This window comes from Phaethon aethereus, assembly GCF_964289735.1.
Source record: "Phaethon aethereus genome assembly, chromosome: 6".
NCBI lineage: Eukaryota > Metazoa > Chordata > Aves > Phaethontiformes > Phaethontidae > Phaethon > Phaethon aethereus.
The window spans coordinates 13,502,099-13,524,643 of NC_138580.1; the positions used below are offsets into that span (position 1 = coordinate 13,502,099).

At 41.0% G+C, this 22,545-nt stretch overlaps 1 protein-coding gene across 1 annotated transcript; it reads left to right on the forward strand.

Annotated features, from left to right (window-relative positions):
* Window positions 1–486: 486 nt before the first annotated feature.
* Window positions 487–19,425, forward strand: IQCB1 (IQ motif containing B1; the record flags this gene model as incomplete). The annotated part of the gene is made up of 13 exons (XM_082001399.1): window positions 487–604; window positions 1,439–1,601; window positions 3,261–3,390; window positions 5,626–5,719; window positions 6,824–6,923; window positions 7,303–7,475; window positions 10,086–10,198; window positions 11,293–11,402; window positions 16,247–16,389; window positions 16,818–16,966; window positions 17,424–17,552; window positions 17,934–18,090; window positions 19,196–19,425. 13 exons carry the CDS (start codon window positions 487–489, stop codon window positions 19,423–19,425), a joined length of 1,809 nt encoding a protein of 602 aa, XP_081857525.1.
* Window positions 19,426–22,545: the final 3,120 nt, after the last annotated feature.

Sequence of the window (22,545 nt, forward strand, 5' to 3'; positions counted from 1 at the left end):
GCCTCCGTGGCATCGGGACCGCTACTAGCAGAGGCCGTGGGGGCACTGAGGTGACTCTGGGACTCTGGTGGGAGAGGGCACCTCTCCCTCGCCGCCCTGCTGGTGGGCAGCGCCCTCCCCTCCCCCCACCCCCGTGGCTGAGGTGATGCTGGCGGCCCTCAGGGAGGCCTCCCACGCTGCCCGCCCCGTGGGCCCTCTCTCGGGCTGCCCTGCTGCAGCCTTGCGCTGCCGGCAGAGCCAGTCCCGCTGCCCGCGGCCTCGAGAGGTGACGTGGGGGAGCGTGGATGGGGTTTCCTCCATGTTTGTTTCCTTCCTCAGGGGGAGACCTGCAGCCCCAGGCGCAGAGCGGAGCCTCGGCTTCCACCTGATGGCACAGGAGCGGGAGGTTGGATGGAAGTAGTGGCTTAAGGACCCCACGCCTGCACCGAAACAGTTAAAAGGGGAAGGAGGCTCGGATCGATGGTATTGTAGGCCTCTCTGCTTCCTATGGCCAACGCACCCAGCGCAGGGCTGGCAGCTGCGGACCCCCGGGTACTGGCCTTAGCTGCTCAGGTCACTGAGAGCAGAGAACAGGACATCCCCCTGCTACTTCTGAAGTTAAAGGGTAATTAATGCCGTTTCTAAAATAAAAGGATGAGGCAGTGCAATATGGGCAGTCCTTCTTCCTTCTGCCTCCTTAAATACAGAAGGTTTTTCTGAGTATTTCTGGCAGGGCTGGAAACGCTGTAAAGTTGATAATATGGCTGTTCCTGCGAGTGGTATTGAGTGGCATTCGGCTTGGCAACAATAAGGAGGAGGAGCTGGGGAGCAAATGGGGGGGAAGTCTTTTCTCCTTCTCAGCTGTCACCGTGTTTCTAAGACCCATGCTGACGTGGGCAAGGATCTTGCACTTGGGCAAACCATTTCTCCCAGTGCTTTTGGGTAGAGAGCCAGCATGGTCATCAGTGTTCAATTTTTAAATCTTCACACAGACGCAAGCGCGAGCTCCTGTGAGACTCCCCCTGTCTTTCCTTTTGCCACATAGCCACTGCTTGTAGAAACGGTAGGAACAAGTTATGTCCTGTTCTAAATTGGGATGTAATTATAAGGAAGCTATATGTTTCACAGTGGTTGTGGTTTTATCTGGCCTAGGAAATTTATACAAATGGGCTATATCCCAGGTAATGTATGTTTTACTACTAAATGTGTAATGAGAAGATGGAAACTTAAATTTAGCTATCCTTCCCAATTGTCATATAATCTAACAAATGGATTGCAGCTGTAGGACTGAAAAATGCTGACAAAATATTTTATGCCATTGTTAGCACTTTTAGAATTACCTTAATCCTGGGTTGCCCTGTGTACACATACTCCTCTTAGGTTTTGGAAAAAGAAAAAAAAATCTTGCACATCAGAATCTTATGCTCCTCTTTTTTTCTCTCCTGCTTTCTTCCCACAGGAATTTTAAATAGTGCTTCCTTGGGGTGTGAAGAATCAAAAAAAATTAAGCAAGATATATACAGTTACGATCTTACTCAGTACTGCATGCTGGTCCTTAGACAAGACCACTCTCGACTGCATGGAGGCTGGGCTACTGCTGCCCAGCTAGCAGAGATACTCAGGTAAAAAAAACTGCTGAGAAGTTTTCTTTCTGGCCTTTCATCTTGCTCTTTTTTTTTTTTTCCCAAGCTGTAATACATTGGCTCCCATCCATAACAAGGCTTGTTGTTCAGGAAAGGCCAGGGTTAAAGTGCAGGGAGCAGTCAAGAGCAGAAGGGTCAGGCATAGCCTAATTGGTTCTGTTTAATTCATTCGCATTGTGTTTCATTGAGCTGGGTAAACTGCTCGGTGGGAACAGTTTTTGTGTTGGCTTTACCTTTTTTTGTGAACAGTACTCATCAGTGTCACAGTTCTTACCCAGTAATTGCTAATTTTGAATTGCAGTTATTTTAAAAAGTTTGTTTACTTAGATTTTGTCATGCAAAAATCTTCAGCCTGATTGACTCGCAGCTTGGCTTGACTCTAAATATCTATTTAAGGTACCTATTTTAAACATCTATTTACATTTTAAACATGATAGAGGACACAGTTCATACAGACTAGATAGCTTGATATAGTGATATTGTGAGAATGGCATTATTAAATCATATTATTTACTAGCTATGAATTAAACACTAAACTCAAATCTCAATTTTTGTGATCCAATCTCAATTTTTGATGTAAGGAAAAATAATAAGTTTTAAATTTTCCCCAAGTTGTACTTGATTTTGGCTTAATTAGGGAGCAAAATTCTAAGGCATGAAGCAGTTGGGCAACCATCCCTTATTTATGCTGTATCTGTAGTATGAATTTTTAATGCCAGGAATATTACTAAGAGGTACAAGATTTATCACCAGAGTTGTATGACTTAAATCATCCCCTGTAAGCTATTTCAGTTTGCAGAGAAAACTGAAATTTATTTTAGCTATAAAAATGTCCTTTTGTAACTAGATGAATCTCAGCTTCATGCCTAGAATTTGCTTTCCAGGGGCTTTGGTAAGCAAAGCTTTACATGTATGCATTCACAAAAAGCTAACAAGCCTAGATAAGATGTCAGAAAGCAAAATTCATAAAAAGTTAGGGAGACTCTTATGTTGCACAAGTATCAGTGCGGAATACAGAATTGAAAAACTTCCCAGTTGTAAAATGTGCAGTTTCTTGTAAGAAGTCTTCCAGAAATGACCGACATGTTTGTGGTGAGTAAAATAAGAAAACTGAGATCTGAAGAACTGATTTCTAGCCTACATGTATTCCTCAAAGGAAAGTTGTAGACAAACTTGCTGAAGGTTTTGTGGTAACTAATTGTTTTTAATACATATTTTTGTTGCCTGATCTGCACCCACTTCATCATCAGGCTTCCTTTATCAAGCTTTTGTGTACCTTTCAATTTTGCCTTTTTCTTTATGACCATCAGAGCCCTTCCCTAGTGTGTGGAACAAGCCTGAACAGATCCTGTGAAGCTAAAGGAGAAGGTGCCTTGGATATGTTTCAAACTGAGACATGCTGTAATAATCAGTAATATACTTGCTGTCTCCAGCCTGCCAGTGATTCCTCTTCCTTTTGAGGCAGCTACCTTGGAGCCAGTCACAGCAGTTAACTGTTGTTCAGTGTTGAATTGTCCCATGCCAGTGAAGCATTTCTTCTCTGATGACGTGACATTCATTCAAAGCTGTTCAAACAGGCCCTTGACTATTCAGGTTGATTTTTTTCCCTTTTTTTTTTTTTTTTTCTCCCCACTTCAGTTATTGTTGTGTAGGACTAGAGGTGAAAGAAGATCCTGAGGAATTTTACAAGAAATTCCTTCCTTCAGCTATAGACAATCTGCTGTTTTTGGGAAGACGCTTGCAAGCACGATTTATCCGAGCTATCAAGGTATTTAAATTTTGTAGTTTAAAGAGCAGAGAACCCCTGTAAACATCCCAAGGTTATGTATTGTATAAGTAGAATATTATTCTAGGGACACTGTATTATGGAAATTTATTTTCCAGAAATTACAGTAGGTTTTTCTTACACCTTGGAACTTTGAATCTGTCATTGTGGAGCATTCGGTCCATTGCACGTGCAAAGGTAGCTTGTTACCATAGGTTTGTTTGGAGAGTTTGGATACTACTTTTTGCAAGTCTTAAAGGTAGGAAGAAGGAATGCAATTGTAAGTAGGATAGAAGAATTAAAGCACTATGATTAGTAAAAAATGCCTTACAAAAGGCAGCATCCCAGTCACAGTAGTGTCTTTTTAACTTTGCATATAATTAGTTTAGTTTTTGTTAACAGCTCAGCTCCCACTGCTTTATTCAGCTGTACAAAAAAAGCTTTCACAAGTCTTAAGATTTTAAATCAGATTTGCTGACGTTTCTTTTGCCATATAATTTCTGCCGCAAAATTGGCAAAAAATTCCGAAAATGCTCACTGCTTCTGAACCTGCACGTTGGGAACCCCAAAGGCAGACTTTGTGAATTTGTAGATTTGAGCACTGTCTCGTATTTCTCTCCCTCTTTTCAGAGAAGAAGGGTTTTTCCCAGCTAGGTTCCCTCATGCTTTTGAAGAATTCAGAGTTCCAGTATCAGAAGGAAAAAACCCCCAAAAAACAATAACAAACGAAACCCATGAATAATTTAAGTAACCAACCTCATGGATTCTGATACTTTCTTTTAACTCCCCTGTGGTATCTCATTTCTTGTCTCACTGTTGCCTTGTGTTTAGTCAAAGTTTTCCTACAGAGTATTGTGATGGACACCACAAACGCAATCAATTCTCAGAAAGTATCAGTAGCGTAACGTATTTTCTGTTAGTTCAATACTTTAGAAGTGCATTTAGTGCTTAAGGAGGAAGCTTCCTGAATGACATCCCAGGAGACTCGAGTCCTATCCGCAATATGTAATTTCCCCCACACTTTCTTATTATGTCTCAGCCTACATGCTACTTGAGTCATGCTTGTGGGCAAAGATTTCTTTTGAATGCAAATGCAGTCTACATTATAATTAGTGCTTTGGCTTTTAAACCTTGTGGTCTCAGAGGTGACTGGGCACCTAGATTTGGTGCTTGCTCAGTGGAACTTTGGAAATCCCATTCTACCAGTGGAGATTTGTAGTTTATTCTGTGCTCATTTGCTCTTTGTACAAGTCTTTGAAGTCAAGGGAAGTACTGAAATAGCTTTCAGAAACTGACATGTTGCCAAAACACAAAACAGGTAATATTCCAGCTTAACCTATTACTGTGATTTTTGTGTCATTGTCAGTAAGAACCAAATACCAAGTTACACCATGACTGACGGCTGGGACTTACAGCACATATCTAGGAGTAGGCTTTCCAGAGTTTCATTTGTGGAGGCTCAATTAATGTGGGAGGTATCAGGCTAAGTTCTTTATAACAACATTTGTCAGCAATGTAGTACTATCAAAAGCCCCTTTGCTGTCCCACACACCAAGATTTTAGATTTCCTGTGGCTAAACACCTGGAATACAGACTTTAGTCCATGCATCTGTATGTGCATTCACATGTTAAAACCTGGGTTCTTCCTGGTCATTTTTTGCAGTCCTGTGTTATCACAGGCAAGCGCATAACATAGTCTATTTGGCAAACTCATCAAACTTCAGCTTAATAGTGGCTTGGTGTTTGCTCCCAGACTTCCAACTAGAGGTGCTTCTGAAGCCTCACCATGCCAGTTTTTAGGAACCTTTAACATTTGAACTGTGTCCTTGGCCACTTTGTAACCTTTTTTCCTGTGCTTTAATCTTAAATAATATATTTCCTACTTTGTGGATTAAATCTATGATGCATTTGTACTGAGCTATTATTTGTCTTCTTAGCTCTTCTATGCTATCAAGTATTTTTACGGAGTAAACAAGACTTCTTTCTCCCTGTTACGATTTTTTTCCAGGAGTGGATGCTTTTTTTAGTATGTTTAGAGTTTGTTGATTGATCTCTGGCCTTTAAGGGCTCGCAAGTTATTTTTCTTACTGGTTCCTACAGTTTCACCAACCTCATCCAGGAATTTAATGGAATTTTGGTCTCCAAATCCCAGAAGCATGCAAACCTTCCTACTGCATCAGGCTGAAGTCCTCAGTGAAGATACGTACACATGCTTTTACCTACTTCTTTTTTGTTTAGGATGGAGAAAAACAAGATTTTTTACGCTGGTTCCAAACAGTAACTGATGCCATCTGCTGGCTGTTCGGTGGGCATATTCAACTAGCAGTGTGTGGTAAGTGAAAAGTGAATGCATAAAACCCCTGAGAATTTATTTATGGCAACTACAGGTATCAAGAATCACTCTTAAGCGCATCTCCACCTAGTTTTCTAAATTGGAGTAGATGTTAAATCAATCTCTAAAATGGAGTAGTCCACTAAACAGAAACAGCAATATCTAAAATGGAGAAGATCCACTAAAGGGAAATACTAAAGAATTCCCCTTCCAGTCTTGGAGAGACAAACATTAAAAGTGTTTTCCTGTAATTTCATTTTGTAATTCTAGACTTTAAAAAAATCAGTTTGTTTTTTTCTGATAAGATAGAGTTGATCTTTTTACCTGTGTGTGATTAACACATGCAGAAATTTGACGTGGATAGACTTGAAAACAGATTTCTGAAGTTGTTGCAATGCCAGAAAATTTTACAAATATCTAACAAACTTCACTATACACTTCTGACCAAAATAAGCTTTCAATTAAACCCATGTTAATCACACTGATTTTAAAAAGCAGAATTTGGTTTTGTTTCTAATATTGTTTTTATCTAATATTTGTTTCTAGAACAAAAACCTAAGGATCATAAGATGTGTAACTAAAGATGTGTAATTAAAAACACACACGGCCAGAAAAATTACTAAATATGTAGACAGACTAAATACGTAGACACTAAATATGTGATACACTGGAATAAAAAAGATGGTGCTTTAATGACATCAGTGGACTTCCATTAAATAAACGTGGTGTAATAAACTGTCAGTGTTGAAGTTCTTATGTTTTTCGAATATCGTTGCCCCAGTGATAATTCCACTGTTGTAATAAGAAACTGGTACTAGTGTAACATAAAAGGTTTTAAAGCTTTTATTCCATTGCAACACCAGTGCCTGAGGGATATCCAAAGGCAGAAAAAACAGGGCTCAAGATGTTTTTTGGATGTTGAAGTAGTTTACTTATTCCAGTAAGTGTCAGTGTAAAAATTGTAAAAGAGGGAGTTTGTTCCAGAAACAGGATCTGGTTTTACTTGCTATGGCTTATGTTCCATAATGAAGTTTATTTGTTTTATGGAATTTTCAAGTCTGGTTCTGATTGTGTGATTTTTTTTTTGGTTTTGTTTTTTTGCAGTCCTGCAAAACGATCACTTCCTGCAGTTGTTAATAACAGATGATGTTGAAACAGCAATTATAATTATGTCTGTTTTGCACAATGTTCTGAGGGTCAATAGGTTAGTTGTTTTCATATCACTGATTTTTTCTGAATTTTAAATTTAAAACTCAGTTCATTACTACTTGGTAAAATAGAACTTTTTTCATATACAAGAATTGTTGTGGTTTGGGTGGTTTTTTTCCCTAGTCTTTGTTGTAGAAATAGAAAAAATAGCTATTTTCTTTATCTTGTTAGATTGAGGGAATGGGAATCAGTTGATTGAAACAGCAGTTCTGCCTGGATCACATTGCTGGTCCAGGTAGCTGGGTGTGTTGGCTTGCTGAATGACTGACATATGTAAAAATAAGTCACTGTTAAAAAGCTCGTAGTTTGTAATTAATACTTCAATTCTGTCTGTGTCTTCCATCCCTATCCCCCCCACCACCTTTTTTTTAAAGTTCTGTCTTGCTTCAGGTTGATGAAGAGACCCTTCACTCTGTTTTGGATGAACTTGTTTATAAGCTTTCATCTACTACCAATCCTGTCATAGGGAATGCTGCTACAAAACTGCTATTATTGGTGGCAAAATTTTGCAAGCAGCTTGTGAAGTTACTCACAGTTCGCTACAAAGGTTTGTAAACATGCATGGGACCAATCTCTTGGCCTCCTCTTACATTCACTGTAAAAATACAAAGATGGAGGCTTCCCATCTCTGTTCAATAACTATCCAATAATGGAAATGGAGTACTGTGTTGGATTTTTTTTTCTTCTGTTCATTTTCGTTGTAGTTTAAGGTGCCACGCCTCTTTCTGTATTCTAGTTTTATTTCTTCTGTGTATTGAGGACTTTGCATGTGGCAACTTGTCTTTTAAAGCTGCAGTTTGTCACTTCCAGCCTCATGGGTTTTACTTCTTTCTATGTGATGTTCTGCATCTTTTTTCCTGTGCAGGTTGGCTATTGAGTGATCCTAGTAGCAGTGTGCCTGTACTGCCATGGTAAGAGCCGTGTGTCAGACATCTGCCAGTGTGCTAAGGCTCACTAGTCCAGAAGTATAAAAGTTTTATTTAAAGCCAATTCTGACCCTGGCTGTTACAGGTCTGCTTATCTGATAGGTGCTGTTCTGTTACTGAGGAGCTGACTGTCTTGTGATATCTAAGTGACTGGAATGAACTCTTTCCAAAGATTTATGAAATTAGTTTATCATTTTGTTTCGATGCCTTTAGATGAGGAGGCTGAGTATGCATATAATTTGCTATATGTTATTCAGTATTTATTGAGGTGTCCCGTTTAATGCTTCTGTCTCTAGCCTAGCAGGGAGCTCCAGGGAACCCCTTTGTCATCTCTCATGCCCACGGAGACTGAGAGAAGCTTTGATGTTTTCCAGGTCTTTTATATTCTATGTTATTGATGGGCAAAATGACTTGTGAGCAGCCTCAGTCCTTTGGGGACAAGGACAGTAAGAAGTGGGTATGCTAGGCAAAAGGGTCCGATTCCCTTTTTTTATGGTTGTGCTGACTACCTTTGAGGCAATATCAGCCAGATAAATTTCTGGACCAGATGGGCAGCTTTGCCACCCTTTTGCCCACAGAATTGGGAGGAGGGCTTCCTTTTGGTATGAAATTAAGTATGAAGTGCCTCAGGCTGGTACCATGTTGTAGATTCTTGTGAAGTGCTGATCATCCCAGCTGTAGGATGCTGGCTTGTCTGAAGAAGTGCAAGTCTCCATCAAAGGACTACGCTTTATTTTGCTCTGGAATCACAATATGCTACAGTCATTTAGAGACTCTTCATCTCTCTTCTGTACAAGTTTCCTGTTTCCACTAAGAAAAAAAATACCACTTTCTGCCCTTTTTTTTTTTTTTTTTTTTTTAACATTCTTATGTTAGTTTTCACTCAGGCTTTGGAATCTTTTAGGTAGTTTGAGGAACAGCAGCAACAAAGAAACCATTACAGCATTTATACCATCTGGCCATCTCATTGAAGTAACTTGGCTTCACAGTGGCTCAGAGCTGTTGCCAGTACAAGGTACTTCAGCATAAGCTTTCTGTTAGTAAAGGCAGCCTGTCGGAGGTGAGGACATCACCTGAACCTCGAATCTCAAAGATTGCACAGAGTTTACACATGGGTTGACACATCTGAGAGGCACACTTGAGGTACTCCCTGTCAGTAGCTGAAATGTGCATATAGCTGTGTTGTCTGTACAGAAACTGGCAAATGGTTGCATCAGACGCACAGGACTACTGCGAGGGAACTGCCTTGTGTGGCCAGGCTGCGTGCTTTAGCACAGCTCAGGCAGCCTTGGGGCACCCACTGACTTCATTTGCAGTCTCACCTGTCTCTCCTGAAGTGTTTAACCATCATCATCTTTCTAAAATGGTGCATGTGTGATAGAACAGAGGTGCCATTTCTGTCTGAAGGACTTTGTGCTCCATATCCGGATCCTGTAAGTATAGATGAATGTTGGAGTTGCCCAGTGTATGAATATGCTTATGGACAATGGTTTGCAAAATCATCACAAAGAATGTAAAAGTTACTTGCATCCACAGTTCTTCGGGAAGCTATCTAAACATGTGTCTACTTCCTGCCCTCCTTCATTTTCCTTCCAACTCCATGCAGAACTCTCAAGATCTGGGGGTTGTCTGATACAAAGCTAAAAAACCTGTGTTCCTGTCTCCTTGTGTCCTGTGCGCAGCACAGGCAGTGTGTGTGTGTTGTGGGGGGAGCACGAGTGTGCTTTTTAGCTACTGTGAATCTAAAAAGCTGTTTTGTCTCAGGAATCGGATGCACGCGTACTCACAGTTAGGCTGTACTAGACAGATAAGACATCAAAGAATTCCAGTTATAAATAAATACAATTTATTATTAAAAATATGAAAACAGTGCTAATAAAACCTAGCACTTGCATGGTGTTTTATATCCTTTTAGTACCTTGTAATGACTTGCTGATAAGACACTGAAAGTACATTGATAATTTAACTGCCATTTATGTAGACCCAATAGATAGTGACTTGGACATACAAAATTACAGTCACTGTATAATACTTCTTTGTGATGGTTGAAGCACCAGATATTCATTGATAATGTTCTGCATTGAAACTCAAAGATGACTGATGGTGTTCAGCTCTAGTATTCCTTTGCACATAGAATCAACTGATTTTTTGACTTGAAAACTGTTAGTTTGAAATCCTGAAAAGAAATAATTCACCTTAGCAGTATCGCATGCTTCTTCTCTCCCTCTTAGGATTAAAAGGGCTTTTAAGTAAACAGTGGACTGGCAAAGGATTTGACAGGGATCTCAGTCAACTCTTGGACCTGCTGTACTTGGAACAAACGAATGGAAAAGGAGAAATGCAGGTACTGAAGTTTAATGAGACTTTTGTATGTGAAATCCTAGTTACATGTGATTTATATATGTTTAGAATGGATTTACTCTATCACTTTGGTGATGCTTTTCAAAGCCTGTGTTATTTTTTCATTATATTAATGGATTTTTAAATTTCCTATTTATTAATTTTTTTCCTCCCTCATTTTTGAAGACATCAAGAATTTGTCCAGGGATTAAGATATGAGGCTGTGACTCTAGAGATTGACCTTCTGTTGCAGATTCACCATAGATTTCTATACAACCTTAGGGGGGGGGAAATTAATCTAGTTTTGCTAACTATAAAACAAAAATAATGGTATCTGCTTTTCTCACACCTGCGTTACAAACTTAAATCACTGAATTCTAGGCAGCATTCACATAGAATTAAGTCATATAGAGAAAATGTTCAGTAACCTTCTGGACTGTGTTCCCAATAAAAGAGACTATGTGTGTTTTATGAACAAAATTTTGCATGCAGGTTTCTTAGAGACAATACTTTAAAGGAAATCAGAGTTATGCTTTTTGAGACCTGCTTTCATCTTCAACAGAGCAGGGTGTTTTGTGTGGTTTTTGTAGGTTTTTTTAAATTTCAATTTAAGAATAGAATGGATTTTTTTTTTTTTAATGTTTGTTGCATTTCAGTGACTTCTGATCATACTGCAAATGAAACACTTTCCCTGCTGCCAATTCTCCAAATTTGTCTTTCTGCCCTCTCTAGTGTAGGTATTTTGATTGAATCACCATTTGAAATATCAAGTGCTTCAGGTATTTTAAATACAAATTTCTAACATTGGTTAATGCAGCTAATATACATTTTAGATTTCTGCTGTAGATTCATTTGTTTACCACAAAGACCATCAATCCAGATGATCAGATTAGCTGCCTTTGGAGCAAGTACAGGTGTCATCATAATAACTGTCTTGCAGGACCTTAAATTCCCCAAGCTGTTACAAGTACTCAGTTTTGATGCATTTGAAAACTGATATTTTTGGCCAAATGTTGAGATTGTTCCAAATATGCAAGCAGTAATAAAGTGGTTTTATATGTAGAGAAAATATTCCACCAACTGCTTTATTAATTTCAGAGGCAGCATCAAGCAGCTTGTATAATCCAGGCTGTGTGGAGAGGATTTCAGACAAGAAGAAGGCTGAAAAAACTACCCCAAGCAGTGACCACTTTACAGAGAAGCTTCAGGTAAACAGTATGGCTTTGTAAAAAGCACTAAAGAGAAGAATGTAGTAAGACCGTTTGGTTTGTTTTTTATCAGATCACAGAGTCACAGGAAAAATTTAGGTCATCTAATCCAATCCAGGGACAGCCTCAAAATGCAATCTGGCTGCTCAAGGCTGTGTTCAGTTCTGGAGGTCTCAAAGGATGGAGATCCTACCACTTCACTTGGTCCCTGTCCTGGTGCAGCACAACTTGCCATATAAAGAATTCTTCCATTGCAGCCAGTGGGAATTTCCTTGTTGCTCTTTACCACTGCCTCTTGTCCTTTTTCTGTGCATCTCTAAGAGTCTGTCTCTGTCTTCCCTTCCTTTAGGTAGTGGAAGACAGAAATTGGATTTCTCTTCCTTTATCCTAAACAAACCCATCTCTTTGCCTGTCTTTGTATATCATACATTCCACGGCTCTAGTTGTCCCTGTCTGAGCAGTCTCTATCCCTTCAGTTTGTCAATATCTGTCTTCTACAGGGGGGCCCAGTAGAGTGTGGCCAGTATTCCAGATGTGTCCTCAAGAGTGCCAAGTAAAGTGAAATAATAATCTTCTTGACCTCTACCTCCGCTTTTGCTAGTGCGTCACACTACGCAGCTAGCCTTTGTTACTGCAGGGCCACGCTACTGGCTCATGTTCAACTTGTCACCCACCAGGAACCCCAGGTGCTTTTTATTGGAGCTGCTGTCCAGGTAGTCAGTGCCCAACCTGTTCATGAGGTTATTTTGTACCCTGTGTAGAACTTCCCATTTGAACTTCATGTGGTTTCTCTTGACCCATTTTCTATGTTTGTGGAGGTTCCTCTGAGTGTCAGCCCTGCCCTGCATAGGAGACTGTGATGACAGCCTTGAAGAAGTCAAGGAAAATGACATCAACTGCTCTCCCCTTGTCCGCAGAGCCAGTCATCTTGTCACAGAGGGCAATCAGGCTGGTCAAATATGATTTGCCTGTGATAAATCTATGCTAGCTATTCCCATTGACTTTCTGTCCTTCCTGGAAATAGCTTCCCTGAGGATTTGTTCCCATGTCCCAGGGCATAAGTTGGGACTGACCAAGAGTTCCTTCATCTTGAAGATGCTTTTTTTTTTTTAGTCAGCTGTTATTTCTGAAACATAAAGGTAATGTAATGCCAATATGAGCTGTTTCACTACAGATTCTTTGAGCAGAAACATCCAAACAATGTGCTTTTCCAGTAGTACCAAACTGCTGGTTTTGGTGCCAAAAGCTCCAACTGTCCCTCTCCCAGCTGCCAAACTTCTCCATGAAAAAACTTAATTCTGTGATGCTTTTATATGTTTTCAGTGTAAAAATTTATGGCATATGAAAAACTAAGAGTGTGGCACACTGTAGCATGGGATTGCACTAAATAGCACTAGAAGATGATGTACTGGTGGTAGAACAGTTAACTGGTTCACAGTTAACTTGACAGAGAATTGCACTGTAAATTGCATGTGGAGCTGTCCTGGAGTTTCCAATCTGCCATGCCAGAGTGCTACAAATGAAGGACCATCGTGCTTGCAAGACCTTGTTCTTCATTAATATTTGAAATCTTTGACTCTCAGAAGTGGAGTCACTTCAGTGACCTAGAAATAGTATCCTCTGACTTGGAGCACCACAGAAGAATGAAGCTATGTAAATAATGCTTGTCTCGAAGTAGAATTTCAGCAGTAATGTTAGCACGTTAGGCTAACTCTTGAGAAATTTAGTGTGACTTTAACATGGGTTAAGGGATCTAAATCAAGTTCAGACTCTACAGCTGGTTTCTTCAACCTTTTTTTGCACATGTTGAGCACTACTGTGCCAACACTAGATCTTAGAAATCAGTTAGTCAAATCACACTGGATTATGATCAGGGTGTTAGAAAGCAGACAGTTATGATTTGTTGTCTAGACTGGCATTAAGAAGATACTGGACTATCTAGGGTGTAATCTTTAAATTCTAGAAGATTTGCAGGGGGAAGCAGTGTGTCTATTGAGGGCCACTAGCCACTCCAGCTTTTGTGCTGAAACGCCAAGAATGACATCCTTGTTGCTCCTTTTTACTCCACCATACACTCTGAGCCAGTATCAGACACCTTGCAAGCCAAAATCACAGCCTAGAAAACTTGGGTGATGGGCTAAGACGTAACATGGTAAAGCAGAAGGGAAAGGGTGGCGAGGTTATCAGCAATCAACAAGCTACTTGACTTTCTTGTGTCTTAATTTCAGTATTGTAAGCATTACTGCGTGCCCCTTAAGTAGTTCTTGAGTCATTTAAATGGACTTTTGAATGTGTTTGTTTAGTAGTGAGAAGAATGAAAATACATTAATATCCTTACAGTCGTGTGTTCATGGCTCAGTCCCAAGGTACTGAGTACAATATAGTAACTGTACAGCTCCAGTGTTGTGAGTTTTCTTCTGTCTAGGTCAAAACTGTAGTTAGTGTTATGCTGAAAGGTAGTGTTTGGAATACTGTAAGCATGACTTTAGAAAAACTTTCAAGAGAACTTTTAAATTTTTAACAGTCAGGGTTTGGTTGTATTCAAAGACTTATTTTAGAACAAGCATGGTTAAATACTGCTGAGGTTGAAACTCCGAACTTGGCTCACCTGCAGCTGCACTGGAAGATCTTAACTCTGCAAGTTTTAAACTTCTGAAACTCTGTAGTTTCAGAAATGTCTCCTCGGTGAACAGTAAAGCCTGTAATCTCTTGAAGTTAGTTCAGTGTTACATAGCTAATTGTAGAACTGTTAAAATGGCAATAACTTGTATTAATCATGTCAAAAATCACACCATCTTCTATATATAAAAAGGTGATCAGAGGGAAGCTGATCTGTGCCAGGAACTGCTGAAGGAAGCTTGTATCTTACTCTATGTGTGTTTTGCTTCTGTTCAGAGGCATTTCCCTGTCACAGTGTGGTCTTGTGCAAATAAATACATCTTATCATTAGGAGGAACAGAGAATGAAGAAGAACATGTGTTTTGCAGACTACACAGGAAAGAATCAGTATCAAAGAAACCTTTAAATACCTGATAGACACTATTGGTAGTTTCACAGATGCACATCTGAGAAGTTCATGAAACATTTGTGTAGTTCTCCACCTAGTGAAGCTGATAAAAATTTCTAGGGAAATTTATTTATAGTTTTATGAAGAAAATGTCATCAAAAGTCCTGTTTGATCCTGTGACATCATTCTGTGTAGAAGTATAATATGTGCCTGTCTGGATTAAAAATGCAAAGATTTACAGCTCTAATTCACAGAAATATGTGGGCTGAAAAGCTCTAGTTTCCTTGAGACCATTCTGATGTAATCACATATATCATGATCTGTCTCTGTAGGTAGATGTGTGGGCATGCTTCAAACCCGCATTACTGTCATAAAAGGATTATGGTCTCTCAGATCATGGTGGAGGCTGTTTTATCAGTTAAGGCCAGATCTTTAAATCCAGAGCATCTCTTTTACAAAATAGCTTCCATCCCATTTTCCCTACCCAGTTACAGAGACTGAGGAGAAAGTATGGTTGGTGGAAAAATTACAAGTTAATTTATGCTAGTGATGGGAACACACGAATAACTTAATAGTACTGTAAGTCTAAAGGTATGTGACATGCAGCATTACCAAAATTGCTGGGCATTATTTCTAGTCTATGGCCTTTTGTTTCCCCTTTCTGGCACCCCTTATGCCTGTGCTCTGTCCATTTGTTCTCTTTCCTAGTGCCTAAGGTGCTCCTTTCATCGTCCCTGGAAAAGTGCTAGAGGGGAGCAGAACACACAGCTGTCAGCCCAGGGGTGGTACTCGGGTCCTGAGCTGGCAAGTGATTTTGCTGCAATAGGAGAAGGAGTGACATCATTACCTCATTGTGGGGTGAACTCTTAAAGTCTCAAGTGTTAAGCTGATAATGAGGTCAGGTCTATTGGGAGGAGAAGGAGTACTGAAGGGAGGGGGAGCCCTAGCCCACAGCTCCTCATGCTTCACTGAGACCATCTCCAAGAGGTCTTAGTAACTACTAGTATTGATACATCAGTATATTTAGTATTATTATATTAGTCACTCTATTAGTATGTTAGTGTGTATATAATCGATATACAGGCTATTATTAGCTTAAACACTCCAGGGCCGGTTACAGAGTTTTCAGTTGTCTCATCTGTGAAATATCTGCTAGGGCTTTTCCAATGCCAAGCACGGTGGGGCAACATCCTAACATCAAATTACAAAACTAGTACAGATTGAGAAGAATTTGCAAGGAAATTCTTTCCTAGTGTTCTGTTAACAAAGTTGGTGGAGAAAATGTGTCAGTCTCTATTTCCTGGAGAAAAAAAAATCCCTCCAAATTTAAGAAATGAGCCTTAACAGCCAGCATTCTGATCTACTCTTGCAGTTGGTACAAAAATAATAGTATGCATTATGGAAAGCAGGTGCCATGCATGCTGATGGATGCACTGGAAAAGATGCATACTGGAGCAGATTGCTAATGTTGCTTTACCTCTTCCCTGGATGATGGAATCAAAGTTGTTGTTCTAGTTCATGCTAGCTGTGAATGTCCCACATGGAGCATCATTCCCTTCAGGGTCCTTAGAACTTTATCCTAAGTAAAAATATATCCTTTGATATGATACCAGATTGAGTGACTGGATCAGAATTTTCATGCCTATACATAGTGAGGTAATTTGTTAGCTTGCAGGTGATTTCTTTTTGTTTGGTGTGGTCCTGCAGCCAACAGCTGGGATGGCAGATTATTTTGTGGATCTCCTTCTTCGATGCTGGACCATTAACATAAAGAGAAAGAGAGGTGCTTTTAAGATGTACAACTTAAGCTAATTGTTAATGTATTTGTCTATTGCAGAGCTAAACGGGAACAGGAGTTGCAGCATTTAAAAAAACAGAAGGAAGATGAGGCTCTAAAACTGCAAATGCAACTTCAGAGACAGAGGGCCATGAGACTCTTCCATGAACGACAGCTGGCCTTACTGGAAATAATCCATGCCAGTATGATTTATATTAAACTATATCAGAAGATTAAACTGTCTGGGTTTCTTTAAGAACAGTTTCCTCAAATATATTTCCTAATCTTGGATGTCTGTTTGCACCATAGTCTTGCTGTTGCTTCCCCTGACCCGATTATCTGACAGAGAACATGATAATTCTACAAGGGTTCAGTAACTACTGATAAAGATCTGCAGCCTTCAAAATGGTGCAGGAGAAAGGGGGACCCAGTTTTCTTGTGTTACAAAGCTCCACTGCAGCTACAAGTCCCTGAGACGTGGCCCACAGCTAGTGGACCTTGGATGAAGAGGGGTTTTTAACTGATAGCACCCAAGGTTTTTTTTGTACTATCTAGTTTGAGAATTAAAAATGTAAATTGTTAAGACATCCCAACGCACAGTCTTATAACTGTATTTTTGTTACATTTGCAGGTCAGGTAGATAAGTATATGGAGGAAATGGAGGGGAAATCAGCATTAACTATCCAGAGATTCTGGCGAGGGTATAGAGCAAGAAGAAATTTTCACCAACAGAGACAATCTCTGAAGGAGTATAAAGCGGCTGTCGTCATTCAAAGAGCAGTAAGTACATATATTTTGTTCTAACATTAGGTAGGACCGAGTGGATTATTGCAGTGCCTCAAAAAGCTCTGTTTATTCTCTTACTGTTGATGTAGCCATAATTTATTAAAAAATTATTCAGAGGATGATACTGTAGAGCACAAGCTGCTTAGATGGGTTAAACTTCACATAGGTTACAAAGTCTACTACAGCCTTGTAACAAATGTAAGAGCTGCCACTTTGAAACCTAAGGTTGAAGTTTCACCACATACAGCCTAGTCAGTAATTTATTGTGAGTGTTCTTACTATTTAGTATTCATGCTGACTGTTATGTATTGTCTTTTCAGCATCATAGATAAATTTATGCTTTAACAGATGCAGTACTGAAGCATTTTTCTTTCACTGACTGATTAGAAACAAAACGAGAAGACAAACTTCCTGTCTGTGATTGTCATATTCTCATATGTTCCTTACAAAGGCTTGTAAATTCTTGGAAAAAAGAAGGAGGAGGAGACCTCTCTCTCCTTGGAAGGATCCCAAGGGACTGACTGATGAGCAGAGACTAGCTTTGCAGCAGAAAGTGGATGACTACATCAAATTGCATCCGGTCTGTTTCTTAGTCATTTCATAATTCGCATTAATGATGCAACATAAAATACTGTAGGGATGAAATATATTCAGCTTTATAAATTCTGATCAAGATAGTCCGTGTGAGGTATGCATATATTAACCCTGCTTGTTTGAGAATAAGGTACTAGGATAGTGGGGATTTTAACCATTACTCTAATAAAGAGGGTCAAAGCAAACTGTAATTGGAAAATGTATATACTTAATGATGGATAGTTTTGAAGAGAGCTGCAGAAGAAGCAAAATTATTAAGTTAACAATTAAGAACAACATTTGCAATTCCTTGTTTAAACATTATTCTGCCTCCAAAAGATTTAAAATAAGCAGTTGATAATGGTAACAAACTGTTATTTTCCTCCAGGCTTCCCAAATGTCAGAAGAAATGAGTAAAGAATTACATATGCAGGCCCAGGAAAAGCTGGCACAGTTCCTGTTGAGGAGCAGACTGGATCAGAGAGCAGCACAGCGGAGAGAGACATTACTGGCTCAGGTCAACACCGACGTGGAGCTGCTAATGAGTATGTGACTGCTCTGGTCATAGTTTTCATTACCATTTGAATTAAACTGATTTAGAGAGAAAATTAGAGGGAACAGTGGTAAAGCCTCATTTGAAACTGAAATCTCTCTCTTCCTTTGCCATGTACCTTATCTTGAGATTCAGGCTTTGTTAGAGATTATCCAGGTGTTGCTATAGGTCAAGTTTACACACCTGCTTTTCAAAGACCAGCTTATTCTTCTGCTAGAAGTCTTTTTCTGATATGTTCACAAGAGAAGCAATGGCCCTGTAAAAGGCATTGGAATTTCTACAAAGGGGATCTCACACAACCTCTTGCTCTACATTTGTTTTGCTTTGTTCAGTTTCTGTAAGTAAGCTGCTGATTGAAGCACTCTCACCTCTTCCAGATAAAGAAGGAAATCTTTGAGCTATGAATTCCAAGTCATGTTTTCATTTTCTCCGTCCTGGCTTTACGTGAAATGGAATTCACTATTGTGCTATCTTAATTCCAGACAAGTAGCCCAGAGTGAAAGGGTGAGAATAGCAAACTGCAGCCACCAGAGAGCACCCAAGCCAGACAAAATTCAGCAAGATACTGAATTCCATTACTTAGTCTGTCACGTGCTGTGTCACTGCAGCTCATCCCTCCCTGAACAGGCAAATCAGCAACACACTGTTACACTGTGCTGGGTCCCCCAGGCAGGGAATACACAATGCTGCTGTGCCAGAGCAGTGGAAACACTACACTGATGTCCCTACACTGATGTCACCCTGCACCAGGAGTGCTGATCCAGTAGCGACCAGGAGCTCCTCTTTCTCTTAGGTCATAGTTTCACAGGAAGTCATTTTGGCAGATGCCACTACTGCACCTCAGTGAAGTAGTCCTGCTTTCCCCTCTTCTTCTGCCTCCCCCATGATGTATCTATTTTCAGATTAGCCTTAATTTGGATCAATTCTCCAATCAGGTTTATCATGCAGCCAAAAAAATTATAATGCCAGCATGGGTAAAGGAGTGACCTAGGACAGTGGGAAGTGGGAGGGTAGTGCTGCTCCTTTTTTTGTTTGAAATACTCATAAAACCACAGCATAAGAAACAAAATACAGAAAACTCTTCTTGTTCTTAACAGATGCTCCAGGGTTAGCAGAGACCACAGAAAAAGATCTTGATGTCTTTATGAGTCGATCAATCCCTGTAGCTACCAAGGCAAGGCAAGCGCACAACACTATGCTGAAATACACTCGCTGGCCATGGTGGAAGAAGCTTGGAGACGAGTTTGTGGAGGATGATGTCATTCCTGATGATGCCCTAAATGCAGAACTGGGAACTCTATTTATTGGTGGAAGGAAGTCCTCTTAGGTAACAGGCAGAAGAGTTTCTTACTTAACCAGACTCACCTTGCACTATGCATTCTCTTGGGTATGTTTTCAAGGAAGGAAAACACTTGAATTGTAAGACAAAGCACTGAAAAAGAACAAAGCCTTATTTTAGTGCATTTTACTTATCTTACTAAGAATCTCTTCCTGTACATCAACAGTTAGAGTCTACTGATTGTGCTGTTGCAAATAGGATTTAAATAGTGTAGTTGTAAAGAGGATATTTTGTGATTTGTATCACTTTAAACGTCATTTCATAACCTTTGGCTTTTCAGTTCTTATTCACACTTGGATGCGTAAAGAATCATGCCATTGTAAAAGCCTGGGCTTTTGCAGCAAAAATTTTTATCAGGTGATGTGCTCTGAGATGAAGATGGCTTCAGAACAAACCAAGACATAGGTAAGAAGTCAAGCAAGCACTAGGTAGGCTGGGTGCTTATGTTAGGGTAGAACAGCTAACTCCAGTCAGCAGAAGCAAGCTTGGCCTGAGGAACCTCTTGATAGCAGCCAGGGGGGAAAAAACCCCACCAATATTCTTGGATTATATGTGTTTTTCTTTAAAAGCATGCAGTTCTTTCCACAGCCAGTGCAGTGCATTGTAACATGGGTGCAGTCCAAACTGTTATATGGGACTGTAGCCTCTGTGTGACCATCTGGACCATCAGCTCTGTCTTCTTAAACTGAACAGATGCTGTTTAATCCAGAACGGTCTCCAGCACAGGGCATCTGGAGTCACTGTGACACTGTACAGAGTAAAAAACTATCGTCAAGGACTGAAGGATGCTCCTTACAGATGTGCCCAGAAAGCAAGGAGAACTCAAGACTGCAGCTAGTGCCTTAGGTGCCTGCACTATTTTTCAGGTGAGAGGCCCAGAGAGCCTTAAGAATTAGGTCTTACCTCACTGCAGAGGAGGAAAAAACCCCAGTGATTTCTGTCAGTTGTACGTGGGCAGCAGTACTGGTTCAGCATGTTTGTTTTCCATTCTTTCGAGACGGTTTTGAGTTTTAATTTTAGTGGAGATGAATGGAAAACAAATAAATAGGAATAGTGGGCAGAAGCCCAGGCCCATTCAGATGCAGCTGATATATTGAAATTAATAATTGCATGGCTGCCAAGGGGAAGACCTGTGTTTTTGGTTAATTTTTTTAACAGAGCTGTGATTTGGAAGGCACTGAATTGGCTCTCAGTTCCTTTCTTGGAGAGTTAACTGGTGGAACAATCCACTAAGTATTTGCCAGGGCACTTGTGCGTGTCTGTTGAGTGAGCTACTGTTCTGCAAAGCCCTGCTATTAGTTTTATGCCATGCCTGTAACAAGACAGGTGCCCTACAACCACCAGAGTGGAGGGGCTGGGGGGCAGTCCCCCAGCACTCCGGGGGATGGAAGCTACCCCCCAGCAGCTGCCAAGCTCTGGCACTGGAGAAGGCCCAGCCTCTCTGTATGAACTGCAACAAGCCAGCTGTTCCCTCGCAAATACGCGAGTCCTCTGTGCACATCATAGTCCCCTCTGCTGTGCAGCCAATGACCCCAAACTATTTTGAGACAGCAGCCTCTGCTGTTATGTTTATTCCTAATCACCCTCGTTACAACGGTGCTTTAGCACAGGGGCATGTTCACAAAGGTGCGTTGCTTAATGTATTTGATATAAAGAGATGAGCCCCCCTGGCCAGTGTTAAATACCAAGTGAATTATAGAGCCATCTTATCAAAAAGCCATTTATTGTAATGGTAATGGCCTCTGCTACTCACTGCCATTGGAGTGAATAATGAACTCCCCCTCTGGAATATGCAATTTGCTGGATAATGTGGGTTTTTTTAAGTGAACGGAGAGCCTGGGGAAAGGTCCAGACCTGCTGGAGGAATTCAAGTTGCTGGGTCATTTATTCCCAGCCCAGCAGCACAAATTCCTCTACCCCACCACTGCTCTAATAAATAAAAATGCCTCTTCTTACTTAGTGTTTGTCACCAGGATATCTGTCATCTCCATTTTATAGACAGGGAGGCTGAGACAAGAGCACCATGAGGGAATGTGCCTACAGCCACACACAACCATATAACCTGTCAATTGTTCCCGCTATGTCCCAGCCAGAGCAAGCCAGCAAGGAGCCACTGCAGCATGCTGGGGCGGAGCTGGGAGGTGCCCTTGGATGCTGGTTGCTGTGGCCAGCCTGGAGCCTGGGCCCAGCAAAAGAGATTCCTGAGCTCCCCTGCTGCTCCCCTTTGCTTGTGGTGGGAGGGATTTGGCATAGCTTGTCTCATCCTCTTTTCAGGTCCTCCTGCGCCATGCGCAGGAGGCGTTGCTGGCGATTTATTTCACTGCAGCTGCTTCTGGGATAAAATACTCCTACCTGAGTAATGGGAACAGATGTAGACCGCTGAGCAGGGGCCACCTCCAGCCTGCTGCCAGGTGAACGGTCCTGTTTGGGTTATACAATCACCCAAAAAAAGGCTGTCGGAGAGGCTGTGAGCAGAGGTGGGTCCAGTCCTGCTCCCACTTGCCTGCTTGCCACAAGCCCAGAGAGCGGGGAGCTGTTAGTGGGGCCTAAACCCACAGCACAGGTGGCCCAGCCAGGCAGGAAAAGCGGGTGGAATTTGGTCGTGCCCAGCAGGCCTGGGCTATGCCACTTCGGATAGCGAGCAGGCCTGCCCTGGCAGCCTGAAGACAGACCCTGCTGGCCCCAGAGGAAGCGTTGGGTGCCCTTGGCCACCGGTGGAGTGACGAACCTTGGCAGGGGGGGCACGCTGTGACGTGAGGAGGGGCAGAGGTGAAGCCAGAGCTGCCGAGGCAGCAGAGCTCAGGTCATTAAATATTGATGCCGTCTAAGCTGGCCTGTGGGGGCGATTGAGCTGAATTGCAGGTTTCTGTTGCTGTGATAAATTGGACCGATTTGTCATGTGGTTTTGTTTCTTCCCTCCCTTAAGTAAAGCTGTACAGGAACATTATTGCTACAGCTTCAGCAGCAGCAAACAATCTGGAAAACAAAATCCGATGATGGATATGGATAAAAAAGAAGGGACAGTGACTGTTCTTCTGCCAAAGGTGCCACCAGAGTCACAGAGCAGGAAGAAGGCAGCAAAAGGAACAAAAAAAAACCCCAAAACCA